The sequence below is a fragment of the Aethalodelphis obliquidens genome, unplaced genomic scaffold (genome assembly GCF_003676395.1).
Source record: "Aethalodelphis obliquidens isolate GAN/ISIS:26980383/991018 unplaced genomic scaffold, ASM367639v1 scaffold32, whole genome shotgun sequence".
In the NCBI taxonomy this organism is placed as follows: Eukaryota; Metazoa; Chordata; class Mammalia; order Artiodactyla; family Delphinidae; genus Aethalodelphis; species Aethalodelphis obliquidens.
This window is the reverse complement of record NW_020837976.1, coordinates 977,112-1,003,529: the sequence shown is the minus strand read 5'-3', so window position 1 is coordinate 1,003,529 and position 26,418 is coordinate 977,112. Positions and strand designations below refer to the sequence as shown.

Here is a 26,418-nt window from a genome sequence, read left to right as displayed (position 1 = left end):
AGTGAATTCATAATTTAAAAGCTCCCCCAAAATTAATCTTCAGGACAGATGGTTTTACTAGAGAATTCTACCCAGTGTTTTTTTAAGATTTTTTTTTTTTTGATGTGGACCATTTTTAAAGTCTTTATTGAATTTGTTAAAATATTGCTTGTGTTTTATGTTTTTGTTTTCTGGCCCCAAGACATGTGGGATCTTAGCTCCCTGACCAGGGATCGAACCCCGCACCCCCTGCATTGGAAGGGGAAGTCTTAACCACTGGACCGCCAGGGAAGTCCCTATCAAGTGTTTTAAGAAGAATTAACACCAATTCTACACTCTCTCTTCTAGAAAATATAAAAGAAGGGAACATTCCCCAGTGAATTTTATGAGGCTAGAATTACCAAGATACCAGAGTCTAGCAAAGACAGTACTACAAAGAAAACTATGGATCAGTATCCCTCAATCATGGCCAGCTTATTTTTGACCAAGGTGCAAAAGCAATTCAGTGGAGGAAGGATAGTCTTTTTAGCAAGTGGTGCTGGAGCAATTAGGTATTCATAGGCCAAGATATGGACCTCAACCTCAGTCTCACATCTTATGCAAACATTAACTTAAAATAGACCATAGATTTAAACAGGGACATAAAAAATATAAAACTTCTAGGGAAAAAATAGGGGAAAGTCCTTGGGACCTGCAACCCGGTGAAGAGTTACACATTACACCACAATTATGATCCATATAAGGAAAAAAATTCAATAAATTGGACTTCATCAAAACTTGCTCTGTGAAAGACCGTGATAAGAGGGTGAAGATCTGTAGACTGGAAAAATGAACTGTTGTTACACACAGCAACTTGGATGGATCTCAAGGATATTTTGTTGAATGTAAAAAGCTAATCTCAAAAGGTCCACACTGTATGATTCCATTAATATAACATTTTCAAAATGGCAAAATTATACAGATGGAGGACCTCCTGTTGGTTGCCAGGGATATAGGTGGTGGGAGAAGTGAGGGATGCATGTGGCTATAAGTAGTGGCTGGAAGGAGATCATTGTGCTGATGGAACAGTTCTGTGTCTTGATTGTGGTGGTGGTTACATGCATCTACACATGAGATAAAATGACATCGAACTACACATGCATGCTTTATACCAATATCAATTTCCTGATTTTGTTATTGTACCATTGTTAATAATGTAACTATTAGGGGAAACTGACTGGTAGGGTACATGTACTGTCTTTGAAACTTCTGAAATGTAGAATTTTAAATTTCAAAATTTAAAAATGAAAAAATAAAAGAATGATAAAATCTTACAATTGGAAAGATTTTGGATGATCTCTGTCAAATTTTACTAAATTTCTCTGACAGCATCTTACTTAAAAGATGGATTTCACTTAAAAATGGAAAAGCCCAGAAAAGCACGCACTGTAAAGGAGGTTTGTCCAGTGTGGAGTCTTAAAGATAAAAATGAAGCATCAAAAGCAGAATATGCTGATAGTGGTAACTCAGAAACAGAAGATAAATTTTTTTAAGTTGTGGAATTTGGAGTAGTTTTTTTCTTTAACCCTCCCCTCCCCTTAGTTTCATTTTCTAAAATAAATATTTCTTTTCATTACTCTTTAATATGCATTAGTAGGTACATACATAGAACATCTTAAGAAAGGTAAGTTGTTACAGAGATTGGGAGGGGATTAAGGGAGACCTCATACAGGGACTGGTGAACTTATTATAAACACTGTAACCTTTGGTATCATTTGAGTTTTGTACCATTTAATTATCAAATATGTAGTTATCTGATTCCTTTTATATTTCATGTCTTAAACTTTAGGATTGTAAATAAACCAAAATATTGGTAATATAATACAGTGTGTTCATCTTAATGTGTTTGAATACAATGTGTTCGACCTTCAGACTGACAAGATTCGTAGGGTTTTTTATACTCAAGGATTTTTTTAAATCTTTGAAAATTTTGTATGTCTAGTTAAAATAAGGGGATTCTCACTGTTTTCTTCTAAGGCAAGCTAATTCTAATATTAGAAAGTTGTTGTTGTTAGGAAGTATTATCTGATTTTGAAACCAAAATATCTATCTTAAGTAATTGTGTACTTTTTAAAAAAAGAACAGAGTATTCCCTTGAATAAATGAGGAGTATTAATTGTAGTGGTAACTTTTCTCATAATTTAGGGGAATCAAAGAAGAAACCTAGAATCTACAGTGTCTCAGATTGAGAAGGAGAAAATGTTGCTACAGCATAGAATTAATGAGTACCAAAGAAAAGCAGAACAGGAAAATGAGAAGAGGAGGAATGTAGAAAATGAAGGTAAATTGTTACTTCCTTTGAAAAACACTGGAATTTCTAACACTATCTTGAGGTCTTCATCTTGAGGTTGTTTTAAATTTAGTGCCTGTTATATATTTTTGAAGCCACAGTCCTAAGACACCTCATGAGCTAAATACCCATGTCCCAAAATTTATTTATAACATATTAGATTCAGTAGTAATGTTTTAGCTAGAGTACTGATTTTTATCCTTGGGTGTATATTGGAATTTCTTGGGAAACTTCAAAGAAAACTAATGCCTAAACTTCAGAAATTCTAATTTAATTGATCTAGACATGTAGACTGGGCATTGGTATTTTTAATAAGCTCTCTAGGCACTTCTAACAAGTAGCCATATTTTAGAACAACAAGACTAGAATTTTTGATATTAGTGTTACAAATTTAAAATAGCTTTCTACATCCTTTGATCCAGTGATTTCACTTCTAGAAATTTATTTCACATATACTTGTGCACATGTATACTGATATAGAAACAAAGCTATTCATTTTAGAATTGTTTAAAATGGCAAAAATTATAAACAATGTAAATGTAATCAGTGGTATAATAAATTTTAGTATATATGGTAGAATACTAGCATTTTATAAAAGAATAAAGTATCTCTTGGGCTTCCCTGGTGGCGCAGTGGTTAAGAATCTGCCTGCCAATGCAGGGGACATGGGTTCAAGCCCTGGTCTGGGAAGATCCCACATGCCGCGGAGCAACTAAGCCCGTGAGCCACAACTACTGAAGCCCATGCTCCTAGAGCATGTGCTCTGCAACAAGAGAAGCCACCTCAATGAGAAGCCCGTGCACCGCAACGAAGAGTAGCCCAACTAGAGAAAAGCCCTCGCACAACAATGAAGACCCAAAGCAGCAATAAATAAATTAATTAATTAATTTTTTTTTTTTGATGTTGGGGGTAGGAGTTTATTAATTAATTAATTTATTTATTTTTGTTGTGTTGGGTCTTCGTTTCTGTGCGAGGGCTTTCTCTAGTTGTGGCGAGCGGGGGCCACTCTTCATCGCGGTGCGCGGGCCTCTCACTGTCGCGGCCTTTCTTGTTGCGGAGCACAGGCTCCAGACGCGCAGGCTCAGTAGTTGTGGCTCACGGGCCTAGTTGCTCCGTGGCATGTGGGATCCTCCCAGACCAGGGCTCGAACCTGTGTCCCCTGCATTAGCAGGCAGATTCTCAACCACTGCGCCACCAGGGAAGCCCTAAATTAATTAATTTAAAAAAAAAGAATTTAGGGCTTCCCTGGTGGTGCAGTGGTTGGGAGTCCACCTGCCGATGCGGGGGGCGCGGGTTTGTGCCCCGGTCCGGGAGGATCCCGCGTGCCGTGGAGCGGCTGGGCCCATGAGCCATGGCTGCTGGGCCTGCATGTCTGGAGCCTGTGCTCCGTGGCGGGGGTGGGGGGCCACAACAGTGAGAAGCCCGTGTACCGCAAAAGGAAAAAAAAAAAAGAAAAAAAAAATTTAAAAATATTTTTTAAAACAGAATAAAGTATCTCTTTATAAACTTATAAAAGAATCTCTAAAATGTATCTTACCAAAAAAAAAAGTATAGATTGTTTAAAACAAGATTGCTTATCTATATATGCTTAAGTGTGTGTGTGTGTGTAGATGTGCATGTGAAAACATATATATATATATATATATATATATATATATATATTTGTGTTTTTATATATTAGGGTATGGATACACAGACTATCTTAGGAAGGATATGCAAGGAATTAGTAATAGTTGTTGCTGGGGAGGAGAGCCAGAGGGGCTGGGAGACGACGTGAAGGGAGAAAGACTCATGCTATACCATACACCATTTGGTACCTTTTGAATTTTGAAGCATTTTATTTAGTTAGTTAGTTACATCTTTATTGGAGTATAATTGCTTTACAGTGTTGTGTTTCTGCTGTATAATAAAGTGGATCAGCTATATGTATACATATATCCCCATCCCTCCTCCCCCGTGAGCCTCCTTCCCACCCTCCCTATACCATTCCTCTAGGTTGTCAGAAAGCATCGAGCAGATCTCCCTGTGCTATGTGGCTGCTTCCCACTAGCCATCCATTTTACATTTGGCAGTGTATATATGTCAATGCTACTCTCTCCCTTCGTCCCAGTTCCCCCCCGCCACCCCACCCTGTGTCCTCAAGTTCATTCTGTATGTCTGCGTCTTTATTCCTGCCCTGCCACTAGTTGAACCATTTTAAAAATAATTGAACTAATCAAAGATTTGTACTATTCAAAAATAGGTAATATTTAAAATTAGCTTTATATAATTTCACTAATAGATTAACCTTTATGAAAGGAATAAAAGAATTTAAAATATTACAGCAGTGGAAACATCTGTTTTTGCATTCTGTATTATAAAACAGTGCTCTACTTTTTGATAAATTTAAAATGTAGGTACTTCCAAGTTGGAATATGGACCTAATATAGCTGACTTTTATGGCCTAAGACCAAATTTCATTTTTTAAAAGGGATTTATATGTTTCCTCTATGAAAACTTACATATTATTCCTTCATTTTCTAGTTTCTACATTAAAGGATCAGTTGGAAGACTTAAAGAAAGTCAGTCAGAATTCACACCTTGCTAATGAGAAGCTGGCACAATTACAAAAGCAGGTAAGTTTTTGGAGTGAGGTGTTTTTTTTTTAAATCAAAATTTAAGTTTGATTGTGTTTTGGTAAAAAACTATTTTCTTGCTCTCTTTTTTAATTAGCTAGAAGAAGCCAATGACTTACTTAGGACAGAATCAGACACAGCTGTAAGATTAAGGAAGAGTCACACCGAGATGAGTAAATCAATTACTCAGCTAGAGTCCCTGAATAGAGAATTGCAGGAGAGAAATAGAATTTTGGAGAATTCCAAGTCACAAATGGACAAGGATTATTACCAGCTGCAAGCTGTATTAGAAGCTGAACGAAGAGACAGAGGTCATGATTCTGAGATGATTGGAGACCTACAAGGTAATATTTTTTCTTACTCTGGTAAAATAGACATAAAATTTACTGTTTTAGCCATTTTTAAGTATACTGTTCAGTGGCATAAAATACATTCACATTGTCATGCAACCATCACTACTGTCCATCTCCAGAACTTTTTTTATCATTCCAAACTAAAAAATCTATACCCATTAAATCTATACCCCATTTCCCACTCTCCCCAGCCCCTGGTAACCACCATTCTACTTTATGTCTCTGAATTTGACTACCTCATAGAAGTTATTATTTATCCTTTTGTGTCTGTCTTATTCCAGTTAGCTTAATGTCTTCAAGTTTCATCCATGTTGTGGCATGTATCAGAATTTCTTTCCTCTTCAAGGTTGTATACTGTTCCATTGTATTTATACCATATATACCACATTTTGTTTATCAATGGAAGGTAATTTTTTAAATTTATATATATTTTTAATTTATATTTTATTTTTAATTGTAGCTAAAAACATAAAATTTACCATCTTAATTTTTAAGTATGTAAGGTAATATATTTTTGATCATATTGTCCTCATAAAGAAAATGACCTTGGCCCCCATACACTGTTGGTGGGAATGTAAATTGTGCAGCCACTCTGGAAATTGCCAAGATAGGGAAACAACCTAAATGTCCATCAACAGACGAAAGGATAAAGAAGATGTGGTATATATATACTACAGAATATACTACTCAGCTATTAAAAAAAGAATGAAATTTTCCCATATGCAGCAACATGGATGGACTTGGAGAGCATTATGCTAAGTGAAATAAGTCAGAGAAAGACAAATACTGTATATCACTTATATGTGGAATCTAAAAAGTACAGCAAACTAGTGAATATAACAGAAAAGCAGGCTCACAGATATAGAGAACAAACTACTGGTTACCAGTGGGGGGAGGGGCAATTAAGAGGTACAAACTACTAGGTATAAAATAAGCTACAAGGATATATTGTACAACCTGGGGAATATAGCCAATATTTTATAATAGCTGTAAATGGAGTATAACCTTTAAAAATTATGAATTACTATATAGTACACCTATAATTTATATAATATTGTACATCAGCTATACTTCAATAAAAAAGAAAGTGACCTTGCTAATACTGGAAATGGTTAGCATTCTTTCTGTTTCAGGATAATTTGTATCAAATTGTAATTTCTTCACTCTCTCAGGCACCCTTGTGATGGAGGTAATGTGAATATTTCCAATTTTACAGCCAGTTACTCAAAAGTTAATTTTTTTTTTTTTTTTTTTTTTTTTTGCGGTACGCGGACCTCTCACTGTTGTGGCCTCTCCCATTGCGGAGCACAGGCTCCGGACGTGCAGGCTCAGTGGCCATGGCTCACGGGCCCAGCCGTTCCACAGCATGTGGGATCTTCCCGTACCGGGGCATGAACCTGTGTCCCCTGCATCGTCAGGCGGACTCTCAACCACTGCGCCACCAGGGAAGCCCTGAAAACTTAATTTTTAAAAGTGCCCAATTCACAAAAGTCTTACTCAAAGTGGAACTAACCAGGCAGAGAAGATTATCACTATTAAAACCTGGGAATTCCTCATGCATTGTTGGTAGAAATAGAAATTAAACTGCAGAAAGGGAATCCCATTGCAAATAAAGAATTCGGTACTTGGAAAGGTTAGGACTAGAGATATCAGCAGCCTTTGTGGTCTTAAAGTTTCCTTTTAGACTCACAAACTGTTCATGGTAATAAAATCATTTTGTTTTCAACAAGATTCCTGGCTTCCACTTCTCACATTTTTTTCTGTTTCTGTCAGCATCAGCATCCATACTACCTAATCAAAACAGATATGCATGGAAGTTGCCAGATCTTTCAGGGAAAATTAGGGGGTGGGATAGTCCATTTTAACCTAAGTCACAGGATGTGAACATAGTTTGGGGTCTCATGGGGCTTGATGATTAGCTGTAATTCTGTGGAGAGAGGTCGGGGTCAGTTTTTGGACTTTGGAAACAAATAAGGATCTCCCATTCGTTCTTAGCTGAGGAGTGCTCTGCAATCTTATTTCTCAGGGACTAGGCTTAAAATAGATCTGAATATAACCAAGAAAGTATCCTCATTATATATATTAGAAAAAGCCTCATACTCCACTTCCTTAAATTGCTTCTCTAGGCCTCTTCATATACAGCTTATTAGCTGTGTGCAGGTCACTTCTTCTGCTTTATTTATAAACCAAGAAGATTAGGTGACCCCTATAAATTCTTTCAATTCTAAAATTCTTTAAGTCTGTGATTTTCCAGATAACGCTGAGCTTGAAGTGCTTGCTTTCAAGGACGAGACCATCATTATGTGTTCATCAACAATGGTTTTAACTGACTCTGTTGTTTAGATATTGGTGAAGTTAAGGAAGATTCATAGCATGACCTATTGTTGATGTTTATCCTTTTTCAATGCTTTCTTTAAGGTTTATTTTTTAATTTAAATGTGAATCAAAGTTCACACACATTAAAAAGCACAAAACTTATATGAGCCTCAACATACAAGGTGCATTGCGGTAAAACATGCACACACGCAAACATAAAATTTTTACGTTTATTTTTTTATGGTTCTTAAGACATTTCAGATCCCTCAGGTATAAATTTCTCATAGTTTGGGAGGCTAGCCTTGTGGCACAGTAACAATTGTTGCCTAGTTGAATGCTCTCCATGTACACTATTGAGCAGAAGCTTCTTCATGTGTTTGGGAAATGACTTACCAAATATAATTGGATAGTATATACTTTAGGTTTTGTGGGCCACATACGATCTCTGTTACATATTCTTCTGTTTTGCTTTTTATAACCCTTTAAAAATGAAAAAAACATTCTTAGCTTCATGTCTATAGGGAAATAGGCTGAGGGAATAGTATATCATAGTGTAATGCACTTTTGTTTTTAACTGTTACATGGGCATTCGGAAATTGTGTAAGTTTTTTACTTGGTATGTTTTTGGATTTGACTTTTGGAAGAAAAACAATAGGTCCATTTTCTAATCTAACCAGTTTTCTAAGACTCCATTTATTCTTTGTGTCTTTGATGATTTGCCAAATTTTGAAACATATTTTAAAAGTTAACACTATGACTGTAGTCTTTTTTCTCATAGTCCCCTTGTATTTCTAACAGCTTTTTTATATTGTTTTATTGAGGTGAAATTCATATAACATAAAGTTAACCATTTAAAAGTGTACAATTCAGTGGCATTCAGTACATTCACAGTGTTGTACAACCACCTTGTCTATCTAGTTCCAAAACATTTTCATTAACCCAGAAGAAAACCTTGTACCCATTAAGCTTTCCTTTCCTATATGCCCCTCTACCTAGCCCCTAGCAACCACCAATCTGTTTTATATCTCTGAATTTACTTGTTCTGGATATTTCATATAAATGACATCATACAATATGTGACCTTTTGTATCAGGCTTCTTTCACTTAGCTTATATATATATATATTTTTTTTGCTGTACGCGGGCCTCTCACTGTTGTGGCCTCTCCTGTTGCGGAGCACAGGCTCCAGACGCGCAGGCTCAGCAGCCATGGCTCACGGGCCTAGCTGCTCTGCAGCATGTGGGATCTTCCCAGACCGGGGCACGAACCCGTGTCCCCTGCATCAGCAGGCGGACTCTCAACCACTGCGCCACCAGGGAAGCCCCACCTAGCATATTTTTAAGATTGATGTTGTACCATGTATCAGTACTTCATTCATTTATGGCTGACTAATATTCTATTGTATGTATGCACCACATTTTGTTTAGCTGTTCATCTGTTGATGGACATTTGAGTTGTTTCCACCTTTTGGCTATTGTGAATAACACTGCTATGAAATTCGTTTACAACTATTCATTGGAATACTTGTTTTCAGGTCTTTTGGATATCTAGGTGTAGAATTGCTGGGTCATGTGCTGATGCTGTGTTTAACTTTTGAGGCACTTCAGACTATTTTCCACAATGGCTGAATCATTTTATGTTCCCACCAGCATTATACAAGGGTTTCAGTTTTTCCACATCCTTGCCAGTACTTGATATTTAACTGTTTTTGGTTATAACCACCCTAGTGGGTATGAAGTGGTGTCCCACTGTGGGTTGGACTTTAATTTCCCTAATGAGTAATGAGGTTGAGCATCTTTTCATGTGCTTATTGGACATTTGTATATCCTTTTTGGAAAAATGTCTGCTCATGTCCTTTGTCCATTTTTTAATTGGGTCTTTTGTCTTTTCGTTGTTGACTTTTAAGAGTCTGGATACTAGACCTTATCAGGTGTGTGATTTGCTAATATTTACACCCCTTCTGTAGTTTGTCTTTTCATTTTTCTAGATAATGTCCTTTGATGTACAAAAGTTAATTTTGATGAAGTCCAGTTTTTGGGGTTTTTTTTAAATTAATTAATTTTTTGTCTGTGTTGGGTCTTCGTTTCTGTGCGAGGGCTTTCTCTAGTTGCGACAAGCAGGGGCCACTCTTCATCGCAGTGCGCGGGCCTCTCACTGTTGTGGCCTCTCCTGTTGCGGAGCACAGGCTCCGGACATGCAGGCTCAGCGGCCATGGCTCACGGGCCTAGCCGCTCCGCGGCATGTGGGATCTTCCTGGACCGGGGCACGAACCCATGTCCCCTGAATCGGCAGGCAGATTCTCAACCACTGCGCCACCAGGGAAGCCCGATGAAGTCCAGTTTAATATATGTTGCTTATGCTTTTGGTGTCATATCATAATACATTGCCAAATTGAGGATCATGAAGGTTTACCCCTATGTCTTCTTCTAAAAATTGTATGATTTTAGCATTTATATTTAGGTCTCTGACTAACTTGAGTTAATTTTTGTATATGGTATGATGTGTAGGGGTCCAATTTCATTCTTTTACATGTGGATATCTGGTTGTCCCAGTACCGTTTGTTGAAGAGACTACTTTTTCCCCCACTGAATGGTCTTGGCATCCTTGTTGAAAATCAGTTGGCTCTAGGTATACAGTTTTGTTTCTAGATTCTCAGTTCTATTCAGTTGGTCTATATGTCTGTTCTTAGACCAGTACCACACTGTTTTGGTCACTGTAGCTTTACAGCAAGTTTTGAAATTGGAAGTTTGAGTTCTTCAGCTTTGTTGTTCTTTTTCAGTGCTGTTTTAGATATTCCAGTCTGCAAGTAATTCCATATGAATCTGAGGATCTGCTTTTCCATATCTGCATAAAATATCTTTGGAGTTTTTATAGGGATTGCATTGAATCTATAGATTGCTTTGGATAGTATTGCCATCCTAACATATTAAGACTTCTAATCCATGAACACAGGATATATTTCCGTTTATTTTGGTATTTAAAAAATTCATTTCAGCATTTATTTATTTATTAGTTTCAGTGTACAAGTCTTACACCTCCTTGGTTAAATTATTCCTAGGTATTTTGTTTTTTTTGATGCTGTTATAAATGGAATTATCTTAGTTTTCCTTTTGTATTGTTTATTAAGTATGATGTTAGCTGTGGATATTTCATAATACCCTGCTTTTGTATATTTTTAATGCAGCGTTGTTTGGTGTGTTAAGGTTTTATGACTTCTGTATCTTCTTACTGGATTAAAATTGTATTATAGATGATATTAAATATATCTGACCTTGAGGGGGTTTTTCCCTTAATTTGCACTTTCCTGTTGTATCTTGCCCGTTTATTTATTTATTTGTTTATTTATATATATATATATTTTTAAATTTATTTATATTTTTGGCTGCATTGGGTCTTCATTGCTGCGTGTGGGCTTTCTCTAGTGGCAGCGAGCGGGGACTACTCTTCCTTGCGGCACGCGGGCTTCTCATTGCGGTGGCTTCTTTTGTTGCAGAGCACGGGCTCTAGGCACACGGGCTTCAGTAGTTATGGCGCATGGGCTCAGTAGTTGTGGCTCGCAGGCTGTAGAGTGCATGTTCAGTAGTTGTGGCGCATGGGCTTAGTTGCTCAGAAGCATGTGGGATCTTCCCGGAGCAGGGATCGAACCCATGTCCCCTGCATTGGCAGGCAGATTCTTAACCACTGCACCACAAGGGAAGTCCCCATTCCTTTGTTTTTAATTTTTATATATAGTTGATGGGCCTCAAATTTAGATAGTAGATTTCATATTTGGGGATTTTAACATATTTAGATTTTTCACAGTGAGGTTTTTTTTGTTTCTGTTTTTGAGACTTAACATATCTGTACATATTAAAATAAATAAAAAATATGTATCTGGAAAAATTTTCACAGCATGAACACACCCATATAGAAACTGAATATTACCAGCAGCCCAGAAGTTCCCTTGTACTTCTGCTTAGTCACTAACCCTTTTTCCCCGAAGTAATCACTGTTCTGACTTCTAACACATAAGTTAGTTTTGCTTGTTTTTGAACTTTTATATATAGAATCATGCAGAAACAGTCCTTTGTTTCTGGTTTATTTCATTCAACATTGTTTGTGAGGTTCATCCGTATTGTTGTATATGGCAGTAGTTTTTTGTTCTTGCTGTATAGTACTCCGTGTATTTTGTATGACCACTGCAATTTATCAGTTATTTTGTGGTCATGTCTTTTAAATCAGATATTCTGATTGCTTCCATTCAGGGATTATTATGAATGATGCTGATGTGAACTTTCTTGTACATATTCTTTGGTAATCATACATATGCTTCCTTTTGGTATATACTTAGAAGTGGTAGAACCATAGAGTATATTTAGCTTTAGTAAATACATCCAAGTATTTCAAAGTAGGTTCACCAGTTTACATTCACCAGCAATGTATGAGCGTTCTGGTTGTTCCACTGCCTCCTCAAGGATAGTACTCATCCCCACTGAGTTTTGTCAGTCTTACTGTTTTAGCCATTCAGGTGGTGCCTGATGGTATTTCCTTAGGGGTTAGTTTCCATTTCCCTGGTGTCGGAGATTGAGCAGCTTTTCACATGTTTATTGGCAATTTGTGATATGCTCTTCAAGTCTTTTGCCCCCCCCTTTTCTTATTGGATTGTTTGCTTTTTTCTTGTTGGTTTGTGGGAGTCCTAGATATTAGTCCCTTATCAAATTTATGTACCATAATTATCTTCTTCCACTCTGTGGTTTTCCTTTTCACTCTTAAATCCTGTCTGCCAATGAACAGGAGGTCTTACTTTTCTTATTTTTAATGTAGTCCTATTTTTTTTTCTTTTGTGGTCAGTGCTATTTAGTGTGGCCTGTTGAATTCTTTGATTAAATCATGAGGATATTATTCCCTATTTTCCTCTAGAAGCTTTATTGTTTTGATCTGCTTAGGTTATGATCCCTGATATTTTGGTTCTTATTCCTTCTACTGTGTGTGTGTATATATATATGTATGTATGTATGTGTATATATATATATATATATATATATATGTATTTTAATGTGAAGCTTTTTTGCTTTCATGTATTGTACAGACAAGTTATAGTTTCTTCCTAGCATTTTTTAAAAAATACAATAAATGAGGAAAATAAAATATATTTAACATACCTTTTATAAAGTTACTAGGACTCTAATGAATTCAACCCATATATTTTCATTACTTTGTCTTCTTGAGAGTTGGTTTATATGAACAACTTCTACACAGAAATTCAGTTTAACCTGAGTATACTATCTTTCTACAGATTTTAAAAACCTATTATTTATTATAAATACAGGAAGAAGCATTTTTTAAATAGCACTTTAACATTTAAACATCTTGCCATGTTTGCTTTATCTCTCTCCATACAAACACACACATTCTCTGTATTTTTGCTCAACCATTTGAAAGAAACTAGCAGGTGTTTCTTTCTCCTATATGAAAATATTCCTATGTGAACAGAATGCCACATTGCCTGTGTGTGTAAATAAAATTGCTTCATTGCTCTCTAGATCCTAGAACTAGCCTACCAGACAAGCCTTATCACGTGCCAAAGATTTAATATTCATTTGTTCATTAAAGAACTACTTCAGGGGCTTCCCTGGTGGCGCAGTGGTTGAGAGTCCGCCTGCCGATGCAGGGGACATGGGTTTGTGCCCTGGTCCGGGAAGATCCCACATGCCACGGAGCGGCTGGGCCCGTGAGCCATGGCCGCTGAGCCTGCGCGTCCGGAGCCCGTGCTCCACAACGGGAGAGGCCCCAACAGTGAGCGGCCCGTGTACCAGAAAAAAAAAAAAAAAAAAAGAACTACTTCAGAAACAGTAAAATATAGGAGGCAGGTTGAGTGTCTTGAAGACTTTGGCAAGTACTGCAAGTTAAACACTAAACTTTAAGAAGTACAAATTTTTTCCGGGTCTTTTAGGGTGCTTTATCCATTTCCCCGTCAAATCTTAGGCCACATTGAATCACAAAATAAGAAAATAGGTTTCTACTTTTGAACTAGACAATATAATTATATTCATATATGTTAGATTCTGCATGTATTAAATTGTGTTTATTAAGTACTTATGCATTAAAAACAAAACGTAAAGCATATCTTAATGAGTAGAGTTTCTAAATATGTGAGTTGCTACCATTGCATGACATGAGCATCAGGTAGGTTAACACTAAGCTTTGTTAGAGGACTTGAATTCCTTAAAACTTAGTTTCTTTAGTAATGGAGTTTTTCTTCATTAAGTTTAAGAGTAATTAAACACTTTTCAGAATGTCTGATACATAAAAAAGCACTTAAATACTTGCCTTAATTAACATGGGGAAAAGAGCACTCGATTAGGACTCAGATCTGATTTCTGGACGAAGCTCAGGCTTATCTCTTTGACCATCTGTAAAATGAATATATACTAGATGATCTCCAACTAGAATTAACATTTTTATCACTATGTATTGTAGTTATTGTATATACTGCTAAGAAAACACTTAATAAATTTCTGTCTGATCAGGAGATTTTAAACTTTTTTTATCTTAATGATAATGCTGGGAAAAAAAGATTTGTCTTTCAATGACTATGTGACTTGAACTTTTTTCTTACTTGATAGCTCGAATTACATCTTTACAAGAGGAGGTGAAGCATCTCAAACATAATCTTGAAAGAGTGGAAGGAGAAAGAAAAGAGGCTCAAGACATGCTTAATCATTCAGAAAAGGTAAATGATTTAACATATACCAATTATGAGATAGTATTTACTGATTATCAGATATTATAAGATGGTTTTATAAAAGATCATTCATTCCTAATCTTTATATGTTTACATTTCTAGAAGTTTTTATTGTTGGTTGCTGTGTGGAGGTGTATGTGGGTCTTAATTTGGGCTTTTTAGGGTGTTATTTTTTGTTTTGTTTTGTTTGTTTTTTGGGGGTCTTTTTTGGCGGTACGCGGGCCTCTCACTGTTGTGGCCTCTCCCGTTGCGGAGCACCGGCTCCGGATGCGCAGGCTCAGCGGCCATGGCTCACGGGCCTAGCCGCTCCACAGCATGTGGGATCTTCCCAGACCAGGCACGAACCCGTGTCCTCTGCATCAGCAGGCAGACTCTCAACCACTGCGCCACCAGGGAAGCCCTAGGGTGTTATTTTTATTTGTTTGTTTCTACCCTTGAAGGGTATCAGATAACTGATATTATCTGATCATCACAGATTGCTTTGGTTTGGGGATACCTCTTCATACAGAATTTTCCCCCCATTTTTTGTACATGGGTAAGATGAAGATGCTGAACCTTACTAATTATGAAGAAGGAAAACAAAGAATTAGTATGTAGTAGACCATGTGTGCCTTTTCCATTTCGTTAGTAAGAGTTAGCAAAATAGTAAAGAGCATACATAATGTAATTGGCCTTTGCATGTAGAATTTTCATAACAGTCAAAAAATGCCATTGGTTATCCTCTGTCCTTACCTTGCTAAGAAAAGGATTAAATAGGTAATATGCAGATTTAGCTTACCTCCCTGAAATGTTGTAGGTTTACTAGATCCTCAGATAAATGATCAGAAAATTCACCACTTATCTTGTCCTTTAGACATGTTTTGTGTCATTCAGAATAACTTTTTGATGTTTAAGTCTGGTATAAGTTTGGAAATAGGTTGAAAGAAGAAGAGTAGAAGTATCCAAACAGGAATGGAATACATGTTGACATTCTTTTGTCAGAGCAAGGTAAATCTAGGTGTAGATGCAATTGTAAATAGAGATCAGTTTTTTTTAATGGTAGCAAAAATTTTTAAATGAACTGAAGAATTGTCCTATTCGTTTCTGATCCTCGCAGTGAACCCTCCTGAACATAACAGAACTCTGCCCTGCCATCAGCCATGGCTAATGATTCACATGGGGAAGGGTGGGGGGTAGAAAAAAGGTGATATTTTGCTTTTAATTATATGTGCTTATTATGATTTTTAAAGTAAGACATTATAGATGGTGTGAAATATACAAGAAGTATAAAAATAAAGCTGTGTCTTGAATAAAAGTATTTAAGTATATATGGTGTAACATTTCAAGCCAATGTGATTCATGTATTATCTCTTATGGGATATTAATTAATATAAGATTTAATGATGTGCCTTTTGCACAGCATAGTATATGACTCTCTTTCTCATTTTACAGGAAAAGAATAACTTAGAAATAGATTTAAATTACAAGCTTAAATCATTACAGCAAAGGTTAGAACAAGAGGTAAATGAACATAAAGTAACCAAAGCTCGTTTAACTGACAAACATCAATCTATTGAAGAGGCCAAGTCTGTTGCAATGTGTGGTAAGTGTCAGTTTTAATATTTTCTACATGATTAGTTTTTAAATAATGCCAACAAAAATATTTTGATTTTGATCAAATTTTATTGTGTAGTAGTTTAAACTCTTGGAAATTATAAATGATGATCTGGGAAAAGTGTGCCTTCCTTTTTTGATACCTTCCATTTTTTAAAATGACAATTTCACCTGCTAGTTCTCTTACTCTACCATTCTCTACTCCCTATACTACCCTCTACTCCCTGTAAGAGTCAGTGGATTCTTATTTCTCCCAGTTTTTCAGCCCTTTCCTCAGTTTTCTTCTTCTGGAACTCATTGTCTGTTAATTCATCTGCTTTCTTGCTCTGTACCCTCAACTCTCTCATTCCTTCGTATTTCCACTGTGTTATGCCTCTAAGCACAACAGATCTAGATCAGACTAGCCGGCCACTTTTCATTGCTTCAAATAGTTCTTCAGATGGATGTTATCCCAATGCATTGTCTCCAGCCTCAGGTGAGCTGTCATTTTTATATATGTCACTCATATTAAATAGGTAATATGCAGATCAGTTTTTCTCCTAAACTTTTATTCCTCTCCTCAAGCTTCCTATGCCATTTCTTTATCACTTTAATTTTAGGTGAACATTCTCCTATTTCAAAAACAAATTGTGAAATCATAGGTGTGAACCCCTCAGAATCTAATTCTCTAACTTAATCAACCTGTCTTACTACTTTACCCATGTTCATTATCTTTCTTCTCATCTTAGAGGAGGGTGATCCTCTTCCTGTCCTTGCCAATATGTTCTAGCTGTATTCAGATCTAGCCTCTTATCTCAACTTATTATTTCTTTTTCTCCTCTTTATTCTCAACCTTTTTTCCTCCACTGAATTTCTTCCTGTTGTAAACATGTACAAGTCTCTCCCATCTTAAAAAAAAAAAAAAAAGACAAACCCTTGCAGCAACCTGTGATCCTTACTAATTGCCACTGTTTTATTCCATTCATTTATAGCCAAACTTATAAAAAGATGTCTTCCTTTTCTTCACCTTCTACTCACTTCTTAACCTACTGTAACCTGGAAATGTTACCTGGCGCCTTAAATTCAGTTTATTCAAGGGAAAACGTGTGACCTCATCTATCAGACCTGCCCTTACTCCTATTCTGACTGTCTTGGTTAACGGCTGTCTAGTTTTTATGAGCCCAGGCTTGTAATCAGACAAATCTACTTTGCCTTTTAGCCACTCTGTATTAAAAAAAAAAAAAAATTAGGTGGGAAAATGCATCTAAACTGCCTGTACATAAAAAGCTTTCAATAAATGGGAGATATTATCATGGTTATGGATGATGGTATTCAACATCCAGGGGCCCAAGCCAGAAATCTGGGAATTATTCAGGAAGCTCCATTCTGATGGTTTCTATTTTGTCACCTAGAGGACAGTCTGAAAGTGAGAAAGCAGACTTATTAAGTTTGAAACCTGATGGTGCAACTTAAGAGTTGCAGGACCCTAGAAAATTAACCTTCAGAACCTTAGTTACCGTATCTCAAAAAGGGAACCTCACTGTAGACTAATATCTTCTGATAATAATTAAAATAGGTATTATACTATCACGGAATCTTGTCTGAGTTGCATAAATTAAAGTTTGCATCACAGCCTTAAGCTTCGGAAACTTTTCTGGAACAATGCCAGGTATAGATTAATAACCACAATCTTATTTTTCTACTTTTATCTGAACTACCTCCATTCTTCTCCTTAGATACTCCACTTTTTTCCAGCTATACTTTCACCTTCTGGTCTGAAAATGGCACTGAATAGTCTCTCAGATCATTGGTCAAGGGATGGATTTGGAAGATTCGTTATATTTTATGACTCTCTTCCTTTAGAGATCCCACTATACAAATAATTCATAATGTTAGAACTTCTATAACGAATAGCTCTAAAAGAGTCCCAGGATAAAAACAGTAGGGATTTTTGGCACCTAGGTGTCTTACACAGCCCATGAAAGTGAAAAGCATGTCTTTGTCTTTAAATGTATGTTTATAACTTTTTCTTTCACAGAGATGGAAAAAAAGCTGAAGGAAGAGAGAGAAGCTCGAGAGAAGGCTGAAAATAGGGTTGTTCAGATTGAGAAGCAATGCTCCATGCTAGATGTTGATCTAAAACAATCTCAGCAGAAGCTAGAGCATTTGACTGAAAATAAAGAAAGGATGGAGGATGAAGTAAGAAAAATAATACTAATTTTGTTCATCTTATAAAAGAGAATATCATTGTTATGACTAAAAAGTCATTATCTATAATTTAAACAACATGGTGGAGATTTTAATAAAATAACTTATATGTATCTGTGTTCACTGCTGTAAGGTCACCACTATATCCCTAACTCCTAAAATTTTCATCTTCGTATAGTGAACATTCACACCATAGGTTCTATACCATTTTGCACTGTGACAGTACAACTGTAAAGAAGTGTCACAGCTCCTCCCCTGAAGAAACTGACCATTTGCTTTCTAAGAGAGAGAGAGAGAAAAAAAAAAAACTTCTTTATTGTCAGGTATCCAGTAATCCCCAAGAGGAGCATTGTTTTTAGATTTCAGAAGAAGCATTAAGCTGTGGAGTCTTGCTTGAAAGACTTGCTTGAAAGCAGTAAATAAAGAGATAAAATGATATTATATCCTAGTGATTGGTATATGTACTTTATTTTTAAAATTTATTTATTTTATTTATTTATTTTTGGCTGCATTGGGTCTTTGTTGCTGCACGTGGGCTTTCTCTAGTTGTGGTGAGCGGGGGCTACTCTTCATTTCAGTGTGCGGGCTTCTCATTGCAGTGGCTTCTCTTGTTGCGGAGCACAAGCTCTAGGCACGCGGGCTTCAGTATTTGCAGCACGCGGACTCTGTAGTTGTGGCCCACGGGCTTCGTTGCTCGGCGGCATGTGGGATCTTCCTGGACCAGGGCTCGAACCTCTGTCCCCTGCATTGGCAGGCGGATTCTTAACCACTGCACCACCAGAGAAGCCGGTATATGTACTTTAGAAATTATAAGACCAAAAATAATTAGTTCACATATGTAAAAGAGTAATTACAGAATGCTTAAGGAGATAGGTAAGTGAGGGACAAAAAGCGACTTGATCAAACCAGGAAAGGAGAGACATATTGAGTAGTCATGGGGGAAACCTGGAGGGCAAAGTATTGATAGTTTTTAAAACTATAAAGCTATAGATGAAAACACTCTTTCAGGAAAAGTAATCTGGTAGTGGTATATAGAATGGACAAGAAAGAAGAGAGATTAGAGATACCTAATAGAGCCAGCATGCAGGAAGAATATGTGTTGAAAATTTGGGAGATAATATTCAGTAATTTTAAAATGTAACTTTTGACCACGTGTTATCTGCCTAGCCCTGTGCTAGGAGTTGGGGTATGGAATAAGACAGCTATGGTCTTGACTTCTGTGGAACTTAGAACCCAAAGGGAAAGACAGATATTAAAATTGAATTATAAGCATGACATATTTAAAGAGGACATACCAAGTAGGAGTGTTAGGACTAATCACATCCAGGAGGTAAAGGAGGCCTCACTAAGGGTTTGGCATTTAAGAGCTGAAGAAAGAATAAATGAAGAGGGAAAGACAGAGAATAGCCTGTGCAAGAACTGTGTGGTGATGGAGAGTTTGTCACACTGGAGGATCTGAGGAGTATGATTGGATTCAGAGAATGACCAGTGATAATGCTAGGAAAGTAAACGGAATAGATCATGAAGGGCACTGTAACCACTGTAAGAATTTTTCGTTTATTAGTCCTAACGCCTAATAAGTACTTGATAAATATTTATTGAGTTGAACTAAATATATATTCAATTTGTTTTATAAACTCTAGAGGGTTGTAGATTAGAGTACAAACATTTATGAAAGAACAGGTAAATTTAAATACCATTTAGGAATGTCCCCCCAAAAGTGACTTTTATACTCACCTTCTCCAAAATTTCCTTACAGGTTGGGGTACAAAGAAACCAGATTTCTTTTCCCTCCAAGATCTCACATCTGAAATTTGGGAATTAATTTGATTTAACAGTAAATTCTGCAGTAATAAATGCATAGAACTGTGGAGACTCATTACAATACTAATATTTTCTACTTGTATAAGGAATTATAATGTACTTGAGATTTGATTAGTATTCTTTCAAATGATGTCTAATAAATTACTAAAGAGATTTACAATCCCAATTATTTTTCTCATTCATAGGTTAAGAATCTATCCCTGCAACTGGAGCAGGAGTCAAATAAGCGACTGTTGTTACAAAATGAATTGAAGACCCACGCATTTGAGGCAGACAATTTAAAAGGTTTAGAAAAGCAGATGAAACAGGAAATAAATACTTTATTGGAAGCAAAGAGATTATTAGAGTTTGAATTAGCTCAGCTTACAAAGTAAGTTTCGGAAATAACATTCTTGATTTCTTTCTTTTTTGTGTTTAGCATTTGCTTATGTGTTTCATATTTTATGTGTGTATAGGTTATGTTCTTAGAGTTTGTGAAAGGAAGATTTAGGAAAAAGCATTTAGAAAAAATAAAAGAATTTATTTGCAAAGAAGGTTTGCAAGGGAGTTCAGGCTTTGGAAAGACAGGCTTACTAAATAAAAAACACAGTTATTTAAAGGGGAAAAAAAGGACATTATCAAGACTAGTGACTTTACAATGTCTGTTTATGGTAGGAAAAACACAGTTTTCTCATATGATTTTCGTATCTATGAAAGTCATCATGTTTCTTCACACTAGAATTACAAAAATGAGGAATAACCTTATTATTAAGGATTTAGTACCTTACAGAAAATGTTTAAGGTTTCTCTATTTTAGAGACTAGAATTAGACATGATGGCCCTGTATTTGTTTGTTTGTTTGTTTTATTTTGTTTCTTTGGTTCATCTCAAAGTGCAAAATGTTCTTTTTCTTCTATTCTGAGATGTGATGTGCCCGCTTACTTGAAATGGGGACAAAGCAAGGTGTCAGTATGACTTTCAGAATTTGTATAAGGACATGCTTCAGAAATTTAATATCAAAGATACCTTATGCCAGACCATGAGGTTTTATTTCCTCCAAATTTATGTTATAATGCCTTCATTTGCCAGCTTTGTTTACAACACAGTAATTCTTAGGTAAAATTGCTGGGTTTGATTTTGTTGACTTTATATTGGTGAAATTCTTTTCCCCTTTTAGAGCCACTATTTTTACCAAGTAATGTGTTTTGTAGTTTTCCTCTCCCGAAATAACTTTCACTCAGCATTTAACTAATAATTATTATGTACTTTCTGTCAACCATATGCTGAAAATAAAAAGCTGTTACTATCTAATATGAAAACCTAGCAGCTGCAGATGGAATTGTTCATTGTTGAATAGCTTCTTTGGGTTGCATTGTGTCTCTGTCTTTTTAAGTCCTTTCCTCTCTGTGAGCAGTGTACTTGTCTCTTTATCTGTGTTACTCCTCCTTTGTCAGTTGTTGTTATTGCCTCCCTTCTTACTCCTTACCTGAGTATTCATTTCCACCGCACCCTTGTGCTTAATTGACCATAAAATATAGTACTAAATTATTCTTACTATTTATTAAATATGGTCAAGTTTTTAATAGTCTACTTACAGCATAAGACATTTTAAATGTATCCCTAAGAAAGCTTTTCTTTAGAAAAATTTACCAAAAAATATTTTTATTTTTGCATTGTGGATTACTCCACAATTAATAAGTGACCTTCAGTAGAAAACTGTCCCCTCAACTTTTCATAGTATCATTTAATAAGGAGCAGACAGTGTGGCCTAACCAAATATAACTAGTAAAGTAATACTGTATAATGAAGTATGAGTTTTTAAATTTTTTGGCTGCACCGCACAGCATGCGGGATCTTACTTCCCCTATCAGGGATCAAACCTGCGCCCCCTGCAGTGGAAGCGCAGGGTCTTAACCACTGGACTGCCAGGGAAGTCCCTGAAGAATGATTTTTTGAAACAAAGGTTACTTTAGTAAACCTTTTTTATTGTAGCAACTTTAAGAAACAAAGAATGATGTAAAGTCTAGTATAAATAGGAGCATTTGTTTACTGTTTTCTCTTTTGTCTAAAGACAATACAGAGGAAATGAAGGACAGATGCGGGAGCTACAAGATCAGCTTGAAGCTGAGCAATATTTCTCGGTGAGAATCATTTTTAACATATAGACTGTTTCAAAACCTGACTTAAAACAAGGTATTTAGATTTTTAATGTGAACTATGATTCTTTTTCAAATGACTGTGAAGTAGTTTTCTCCCCTTCTTTATATCCCCATCTCTGCATTTCATTTCTGGATCTGAGTTGGTGGTCTGTTTAAGTTGTAAAGAAATGACTGTTTTTGTGCAAATATTTCCAGAATTGCTTTCAAACTGGAGCTACATATATAACAAAGCTACAGACTTTGTTAAGGGTTCTGTCTGCCTGGTAGCAAGCTCTGGTGGTTTAGAGTGCCAGTATTATCATGTGTGGTTCTTGTATACACATTATAGTGGCCTACATACATATATCTCTAGGTGTAACTACATACAGTTGTGGGTATAACTAATGTTGAGGAGCTTTTTCCTGTTTTAGCCCTGTGTGCACTTTTATGCATCTGTTATCCTTTTTCTCCATAAAAATCATTTTCATATTTGCTGCAGGCCAAGTTATTTTCATTACTACTGTTGATGAGCATTTATAGCTAATGCTTTGAGGCTTTATTGAAACCTCTGAATTTTTGTTTACTTCCTCTGGTTGCCAAGCTTGTGCTCTGCCATTTCAACTTAACATTTATCTACCAGCTCCATTTCTCTTTCAGTGGCAACCACCTTTCCTATGAGCTTTAAGCAGCGTAATTAAATGCATGGAGTTTGAGTTACACTGATAAACATGCCCTAGAAACCAAGTGTGAACAATATTGGAAGTAATGATTTCTCTAGTAAAAAATCTGGATACCATTAGAGCTCTACAGAATTTCACACAATTAAGAGCTTCATGCTCTACTCTTTTCATCTCCTAATAAATATGATGACTTTCTACTACTGTCTATTTCTTCTTGGCTTATTATACTATCATATGTTTTTATGATAGTATAGTATGTTTTTAAATTAAATATGTTTTTAAATTAAATGTTTTTAAATTAAAAAATAATTCAAGATTGTTGAAAAACTTTTCCCTGAGTGTAAATTAACCTTAACTATTCAGTGTGTGGTACTGACTTCTGCAAAGTGGTCTGTAATATCAAGCACACCTTTTTGTCCCTAGGCTTCCACAGAGTAATCATTCAGTGCCTCCATGTTTTGGGATGGCTGTCAAGTGATTTGTGGTGGTTCCTATGGATTCTTGATTTTTGCCTGTATAAAAACCATACAAAATACTAACCCTGCCTTTAGTTTTGATTTATTCTATTGCTTGTGAGGACTGGGTTAGATGTTGCTAAATTTGATAAGTTATTATGAACCAAATTTAAGATTTTCTTTAATCTGGGCTTTCAAATCAGGTTATTTTTCTTTTTCTCTCTTCATTGATTACACATATAAATTTCAATAATTGAAGTCAGAGAAAGGAGAAATGAGAATCTGATTCCTAAATGCAGAATGGACTATTTCATTTTAGAAATTGTAAGCACTTAAACTAAAGCCAGCCATCATTCTTCTTTCATTTGCATTCCCATGGAAATGTACTTTTCCCCCTAGAGAAGTGCTATTTCTTAGAGGTATAATTCAGTGTACAGTGTAAAAGTAGTACTCCACAGCTATTTGCTGGTCCTTACTATTTTTTTCCTTATCTTTTAGACTAAAAAGGTTGGTTTAAAAGAAAGACATAGACTTCAGAATTGGAAGTTTACTCTGTAACCTCAGCATCTAACACAGTGTGGGTCTAATACTTTTTCATACCTGTTAAATATTTGTTGATGGAGTTGGCAAAAACCTAGTGAATTTTGTAAGAATCATTGTTCTGTACTAAGTATATATTATTCATATGTTGACAGAACATTGATAAATCCTATTTATGGATATTTCTTCTACCTCTCAACCACCCACTTCATCACCCAAGAGAAGTGGTTTCTCTAACATTATTTACTTCAAAAATTGATCTAACTTTTAAATAAGTATTGCTTGCTAAGTTTCTTTATAATGTTTTTCCCAAATCAATACATTTAATATATTTTTGAGGTATAATTTATATATAATAAATTGTACCCATTTTAAGTGGTTGATAAATTCTGACATATGTGTATACTGTGACCACCATCACAATCAACATATAAAACATTTCCTTCATGGCCCTTTGGAGTCAATCTTCTCCACCCACCTCTATCTGCAGGCAACCACTGATTTGCTTTCTGTCTTATTGATTATTTTCACCTATTCTACAATTTCATATACATGGAATCATGTAGTACACACTCTTTAGCACCTGGTTTCTTTCATACAGCTTAACATTTTTTAGGTTTATCATGCTGTATATATTAGTAGTTCATTCCTTTTTATTGTTGAGTAGTATGGGTACATCACAACTTTAAAAATTCATCTGATGATAGATATCTGGGGTTGTTTCCAGTTTGGAGTTAACCATGAATAAAACTGCAATGAAAATTTATGTATAAGACTTTGTATGGATATATATTTGTATTTGTCCTGGGTAAATACTTAGGAGTGGAATTGTTGGACCATGTGTTAATTGTTTATAAGAAACTACCGAACTGTTTTTTAACCTACCATAAACACTTACTTCTTCTTATCACTTGTTTTGCAGACACTTTATAAAACCCAGGTAAAGGAACTTAAGGAAGAAATTGAAGAAAAAAACAGAGAAAATTCAAAGAAAATACAGGAACTACAAAGTGAAAAGTATGTCCATTTTAGTTTAGAACAAGAATCAGTACTATAGCAAAACATTCTTAAATTTAAGTTTAAAGGTAGAGAATAGATGTGCCATTATTCTGATGACAGTGGAATAGCAAATCTTATTGGGCTAATTCAGAACAAATCAAACTAGATTTAGGCTAAATTTGCCTTTATGGTGAAGAAATAATTTGATACATTAACACTGTAGGGGTTGTACAGAGATTCACTAAATTGTGACAGTAAATTGTTTTCAAGGGTCTCTTAATCTTCAAACATCTGTTTGTATATAAATAGTTCACACTCGGGGCTTCCCTGGTGGCGCAGTGGTTGAGAGTCCGCCTGCCGATGCAGGGAACGTGGGTTCGTGCCTCTGTCCAGGAGGATCCCACATGCTGCGGAGCGGCTAGGCCCGTGAGCCATGGCCGCTGAGCCTGTGCTCCGCAATGGGAGAGGCCACAACAGTGAGAGGCCCACGTACCGCAAAAAAAAAAAAAAAGTTCACGCTGTATTTGCAAGTCATCATTTTATGTTAGGTAAAGGAATGCAGGGTCTTCCTCTTAGTATTATAATGCAGGTTAATTTCCATTGCATGTGTGCCTAGGGCCTTATAAGGAGGTGATCTTAGAAAGCTATTAAGTGTAACAACTGCTCATAGCTAGATAGTGTGAGAACAGACATTGAAACTAGTTTTCTCACATTGTTATATTCTTTTCCATATAACCACCTTTGAAAGAAGTAAAAAATTTTAACTTTTATTGTTGAAGCAAACAAATACATAAAATAGCAAAACATGTACAGTTTTATAAATTATATGACAAATATCATTATAACCACCACCCATGAACAAAATCTACCTCAGAAGCCCACTATATCCCCACTTCTGCTTATGCCTCTTCCCTCCCCACCACAAGAGTAATCACTATCCTGATACTTATTTGTTGAAGGAACTGAATCATTTGTCCTGTATAGTTTTCCTCAGTTATGATTTTGCTGATTCTGTTTCCATAGTTAGTTGAACATTTTCGTCATCCTTCTGTGTTTTTTGCAAATCAATGGTTAAATCTAGAGTTTCACTGTTTAGTATGGTAGCCACCAATCACATGTAGCCGTTTAAATTTAAACTTTAGTTCATTAAAATAAAATTTAAACTTTAGTTCCTCAGATGTACTAGTCACGACTTAGGTGCTTAATAGTCTTATATGGTCAGTGTCTACCATATTGGACAGCACAAGTGTAGAACATTTCTGTCATTGTAGAAAGTTTTACTGGACATCCCTAATCTGGAGGCTTAAACAGATTCAAATCTGGTTTTTAGAGGGAAGACTACCTCTGTTTTTAGCAACCATTGGCACTCAGTGCTTAGATCCTTAATACATTAGGTAAACTCTAAGGTAGGCACAAAGCTACATTTCCTGGTTTCTCTCTGTGACAGTAGTAAACTACTTTTGTAGAGTATAGTCTGTTGCCTATCATTTGTGTGATATCTACAATATAATATACAGTCCCAGTTTATATGCATTCACAGTGAAGGGGACACCCAATCTGCTACATACTATGTTTCATGGGGTTGATATGTTTTCCCTGGTTTGATCTGTTTAAGAGAAATGTGTTGATCACCACTCTTGTGCTGTGTGCTGTGCTTCATGCCAGTGATATAATTATTAATAAGTTATGGCTCTTACCATCAAGTGC

General features: G+C 35.9%; 1 protein-coding gene across 3 annotated transcripts in view; it reads left to right on the top strand.

Moving 5' to 3' along the window:
• The window catches only part of ROCK1 (Rho associated coiled-coil containing protein kinase 1), a 147,936-nt gene that overhangs the window by 97,233 nt on the left and 24,285 nt on the right, over window positions 1-26,418 (top strand). For all 3 annotated transcript variants that reach the window (XM_027127564.1, XM_027127566.1, XM_027127565.1), the window contains exons 14-22: window positions 2,164-2,299; window positions 4,832-4,923; window positions 5,021-5,267; window positions 14,198-14,304; window positions 15,748-15,898; window positions 17,927-18,087; window positions 20,106-20,290; window positions 21,971-22,040; window positions 24,635-24,729. In XM_027127564.1, coding sequence (XP_026983365.1) covers window positions 2,164-2,299; window positions 4,832-4,923; window positions 5,021-5,267; window positions 14,198-14,304; window positions 15,748-15,898; window positions 17,927-18,087; window positions 20,106-20,290; window positions 21,971-22,040; window positions 24,635-24,729 — 1,244 coding nt within the window. The remainder of the gene's footprint in view (window positions 1-2,163; window positions 2,300-4,831; window positions 4,924-5,020; window positions 5,268-14,197; window positions 14,305-15,747; window positions 15,899-17,926; window positions 18,088-20,105; window positions 20,291-21,970; window positions 22,041-24,634; window positions 24,730-26,418) is intronic.